The 4890-nt window shown below is 56.2% G+C and overlaps 1 protein-coding gene across 3 annotated transcripts; it reads left to right on the top strand.

The window, feature by feature from the left end:
• Positions 1-4601, top strand: SLITRK3 (SLIT and NTRK like family member 3). 3 transcript variants are annotated; one of them, XM_027896149.1, is made up of 3 exons: positions 1-64; positions 181-761; positions 1727-4601. In XM_027896149.1, exon 3 carries the CDS (start codon positions 1745-1747, stop codon positions 4583-4585), a length of 2841 nt encoding a protein of 946 aa, XP_027751950.1. In that variant the 5' UTR covers positions 1-64; positions 181-761; positions 1727-1744; the 3' UTR covers positions 4586-4601. The 3 variants fall into 3 exon arrangements, with proteins under 3 accessions (XP_027751950.1, XP_027751951.1, XP_027751949.1); XM_027896150.1 differs by lacking the exon at positions 181-761; XM_027896148.1 differs by having other exon boundaries at positions 181-4601.
• Positions 4602-4890: the final 289 nt, after the last annotated feature.

The raw sequence follows: 4890 nt of genomic DNA, 5'->3' as shown, positions 1-4890 counted from the left end.
CCCCCTTCCCCTCTTTTGCTTTTTTGCTATTGTAACGATGAGCTAAAATCTCTCCTGCAAACCGGTAAGTACAACCTTTCTGGATCCTTTTGTTTCCGCCTAGGGTCAAAGACACCCCCCTCTTCCAAAAAGAAGATATAATAATCCTCTTTATTTATTTTTTTTTATTTTTTATTACAGCCCTTGCAGAAGAGAAAGAACTTAATATTTTGCAAAGGAGACAGAGAGACTGATACTGCAATACAGCTCTCATCTCTCTCCCTTCTCCCCAATTAGATGCTGGTTTTAATTGCAGAGGGTATTTCTCTTTTCGTGCTTTCAACCATCTCCTCTTTCCCACAGGGGAGGGTTTCATTTGCAAGTTGATCCTAAGGATTTCTGTTCCTCTGGCATTTCTCTCCCCTAAATGCATCCTTCTGCTCTTAAGTTTGTGGATGGGGGGCAAATTTTTCTAGTTCTTTTACACGAGGAAGGCAAAAAGGACCTTTTCTATTGAGAGATTAGGACTAAAAGCGACGATCGCTCCGAATGGTTCTAATGGGCATTTCAGGGATTCAAGGAAGGCTGCATCACCGCCGTTATTATTACCATCCTTAGCGTTCCTCTGTGCCCATACATTTAAAATATCTGGTGGAAGGAAGGGTGAAACCATATGTTGAAGGAGCTGCATCTCATTAGTGCAGCATTATTTTCATCTGATTGGAGAAGAATGGTGTCTTCATTCGGGAACGTATATAGTAGGATAGCAAATTTATCGGCTGGTAAGTGTCAAGGCTTTGTTTGTTTTGTTTTTTTTTTTTCCTCTTCCACTTTCAGCTTTTTAACCGGGTCTCCTGCTTGGTCCTGGGGGCACAAAATGCCCTAATCCGAGGCAGGCTGAGCGTTTCAATCCTAGGTGCCTCTTTAGCTGTCACTTCCCTTTAGATCTGCTGATCGCATGGGCATGTGCTTTAGAAAGATTAATCATCTCTAAATGCTTTAATCAGCTAAAATGACTAATATGTGGCGTGTATTTATCTGATAATATACCAGTTGCATTAATTCACCGGCGCATTTGCGAGGGGAAGCTTCCCTTTCGCATCAGGGAGGGCTGTTAACCGTTTGCTCCGGTGAAGATGCTGTGGGGATTTCTGAGGGGGAACTGTTCTGCCAGGGACATCAGCAAGCCCTGCACACTCCTTGGAACTTACGTGTGGAATACATTGAGCCGGGAGGGAGAGGGGTTCGAGGGCTGAGGCTCAATAACTTTGGGAGTTTGCATGGCTGCAGGATGGAGTGCGACACCGGAGAATTCTGCCCACCGGGTGTTTCACCCCCCGTAGCCGATGCGGGCTGTGATGGCCACAAAGCACCCGGGTGTGAGATCTGTGGAGTTGCAAATGCCGGTCCTACGGTGGAAATCGTGTAGAGAGATGCAACACGTCCATCCCGTGTGTGCTCGTGTTGCTGTGTGGGGCTGCATGTGCTGTCCTCTTTATAGGTGGCATTTACCACGGGGAGGGGGAGAAGGGAGGCTGCTATCGCGTGATGGAACCGTCTACCATCTCTTAAGTATAAATCAGGGCAAGGCTCGCCCATCCCACACCCCTGGAGTTGGTTGTGAACGTCTGCCCAACAACTGCTGAACTTTCCAAGAGCCTAACACGAGTCTGGCAGGTAGGGGCTTGAGTAGAAGGAGCGGGGCAGGGCAGAAACACTGAAATCTGCATTTTTCTTCCCATTGCAGTTTTGTAAACACCAAGAAATGATGAAACCTTCCACGGCAGAGACGCTTCATAAAGGAAGGATGTTGTGGATAATTCTTCTAAGCACAATTGCTCTAGCATGGACTACACCTATTCCCTTGATAGAGGACTCGGAGGAACTGGATGAGCCCTGCTTTGATCCATGTTACTGTGAAGTGAAGGAGAGCCTTTTCCATATACATTGTGACAACAAAGGATTTATAAATATTAGTCAGATAACAGAGTCATGGTCGAGACCTTTTAAACTTTATCTGCAGAGGAATTCCATGAGGAAATTGTACACCAACAGTTTTCTTCACTTGAACAATGCTGTGTCTATTAACCTTGGGAACAACGCACTGCAGGACATTCAGACAGGGGCTTTTAATGGGCTCCGAGTTCTGAAGAGGTTGTATTTGCACGAAAACAAATTGGACATCTTCAGGAACGACACTTTCCTGGGTTTGGAAAGTCTGGAATATCTGCAGGCAGATTACAATGTCATTAAACGGATTGAAAGCGGGGCATTTCGAAACCTAAGTAAATTGAGGGTCCTTATCCTAAACGACAATCTCATCCCCATGCTTCCCACCAATTTATTTAAGTCTGTGTCCTTAACCCACTTGGACTTGCGCGGGAACCGGCTGAAAGTCCTTTCCTACCGCGGGATGTTGGACCATATTGGCAGGAGCCTGATGGAGATCCAGCTGGAGGAGAACCCATGGAACTGTACGTGTGAGATCGTGCAGCTGAAGAGCTGGTTGGAGCGCATCCCCTACACTGCTCTGGTGGGGGACATCACCTGCGAGACCCCCTTCCACTTCCACGGGAAGGACCTGAGGGAAATCAAGAGAAGCAAGCTGTGCCCCATGCTGTCCGACTCCGAGGTGGAAGCCAGCCTGGGCATCCCTCAGCTGTCGTCCAGCAAGGAGAACGCGTGGCCTACGAAGCCTTCCTCCATGCTGTCCTCCTTCCATTTCACCGCCTCCTCTGTTGAGTACAAAACCTCCAACAAGCAGCCCAAGCCCACCAAGCAGCCCAGGGCGCCCCGGCCTCCCCCGACCCCCCGCGGCCTGTACCCCGGGCCCAACCAACCCCCCGTGGCTGCCTACCAGACCCGGCCCCCCATCCCCATCATCTGCCCCACCGGCTGCTCTTGCAGTTTGCACATCAACGACCTGGGCCTGACGGTCAACTGCAAGGAGCGAGGGTTCCACAACATCTCCGAGCTCCTGCCCAGGCCCTTGAACGCCAAGAAGCTGTACCTGAACGGGAATTTGATCCAGAAAATCTACCGCTCCGATTTCTGGAATTTTTCCTCCTTGGATCTCTTACACCTGGGGAACAACCGGATCTCCTACGTGCAGGACGGGGCGTTCATCAACCTGCCCAACCTCAAGAGCCTGTACCTGAACGGGAACGACATCGAGCGGCTCACCCCGGGCATGTTCCGGGGCCTGCAGAGTTTGCATTACCTGTACTTCGAGTACAACCTGATCAGGGAAATCCAGCCGGCGGCCTTCAGCCTCATGCCCAACCTGAAGCTCCTCTTCCTCAACGACAACCTGCTCCGCACGCTGCCCACCGACGCCTTCGCCGGCACCTCCCTGGCGCGCCTCAACCTGCGCAACAACCACTTCCTGGCGCTGCCGGTGGCCGGGGTGCTGGAGCACCTGCACGCCATCGTGCAGATCGACCTGAAGCTCAACCCCTGGGACTGCACCTGCGAGCTGGTGCCGCTCAAGCAGTGGCTGGAGGGGCTCAGCTCGGTCAGCGTGGTGGGCGAGGTACTGTGCTTCAGCCCCGAGCCGCTGGCCCGCCGCGACCTGCGCTCCCTGGAGCTGGCCGCGCTGTGCCCCGCCGCCCTGCGCCCCGCCGCCGCCGCCGCCTCGCCCCCCGCCGCCCCTCCGCCGCCCGCGGCCACCGGCGCGGCCGCCTACGAGCTGCCCCCGGCCGCGGCCGCCGCCGCCGTGCCGCTGTCCGTGCTCATCCTCAGCCTGCTCGTCCTCTTCTTCTCCGCCGTGCTGGTGGCCGCCGGGCTCTTCGCCTTCGTGCTGCGGCGCCGCCGGAGGAAGTTGCCGTTCCGCGGCCCGCGGGCGGAGGCGGCGGACCTGGGCGCGGTGCCGCTGCGCTGCCCGAGGCTCTTCCCCGAGGGCGGCGGCGGCGGCGGCGGTGGCGGGGGGGGCACCGGCGAGCGGTCCCCGGAGAAGGCGCCCCCGGCGGGCCACGTCTACGACTACATCCCGCACCCGGTGACCCAGATGTGCAACAACCCCATCTACAAGCCGCGGGAGGAGGAGGAGGCGGCGGGCGGCGGCGGCGGCGGCGGCGGAGGTGGAGGTGGAGGGGAGTCGGCCGAGCTGCTGCGGGGCGGCGGCGAGCGCGGCTTCGCCCACCCCGCCGCCCCCGCCGCCGCTCCGGAGCCCGGCAGCAGCTACCGCACCTTGCTGGAGAAGGAGCAGGAGTGGAGCCTGGCCGTGTCCAGCTCGCAGCTCAACACCATCGTGGCCGTGCACCCCCAGCACCCCGCAGGCGGAGGGCTGGCGGCGGGCGCGCTCGGGGCGGCGGCGGCGGGGGGAGCCCCGCGGGACCGCGACCGCCCGCCGCCCTGCGCCGTGGGCTTCGTGGACTGCCTGTACGGCACCGTGCCCAAGCTGAAGGAACTGCACGTCCACCCCCCCGGCATGCAATACCCGGACCTGCAGCAGGACGCCAGGCTGAAGGAGACGCTCCTCTTCGCGGCCGGCAAGGGCTTCCCGGACCACCAAACCCCCACAAGCGAATACCTCGAGTTAAGGGCCAAACTCCAAACCAAGCCGGATTACCTCGAAGTCCTGGAGAAGACCACGTACCGGTTCTGACCGCCGCCCCGCCGCCCGCCCGGCCCCGCCGCCCGCGGGCAGAGGATACAGCTGTGCGCTCTGCCCCGCCAGATGTGCGCGCTGCGGGGCAGGGCCCTTCTCAGATCAGTAATCGACGAAGTGCCTTCGCAGACTTTTGCCAGCAGATGTTAATCAATCATTATTTTTTATACTGAAACTGAGACTTTGACTGTGCCATGTCATAAAGGTATATTATTATTATTATATTATTATTATTATGGGGGATCTTTGTATTGATCCTGATTAAGTAAATTCTATGTGTGTGTCTCTCTCTCTTTTTTATT

This window comes from Empidonax traillii, unplaced genomic scaffold (genome assembly GCF_003031625.1).
Source record: "Empidonax traillii isolate 1590-97213 ecotype Southwest subspecies unplaced genomic scaffold, ASM303162v1 scaffold482:size1200881, whole genome shotgun sequence".
NCBI lineage: Eukaryota > Metazoa > Chordata > Aves > Passeriformes > Tyrannidae > Empidonax > Empidonax traillii.
Note: the sequence above shows the minus strand (reverse complement) of the source record. Positions and strands in the feature narration are given on the sequence as shown.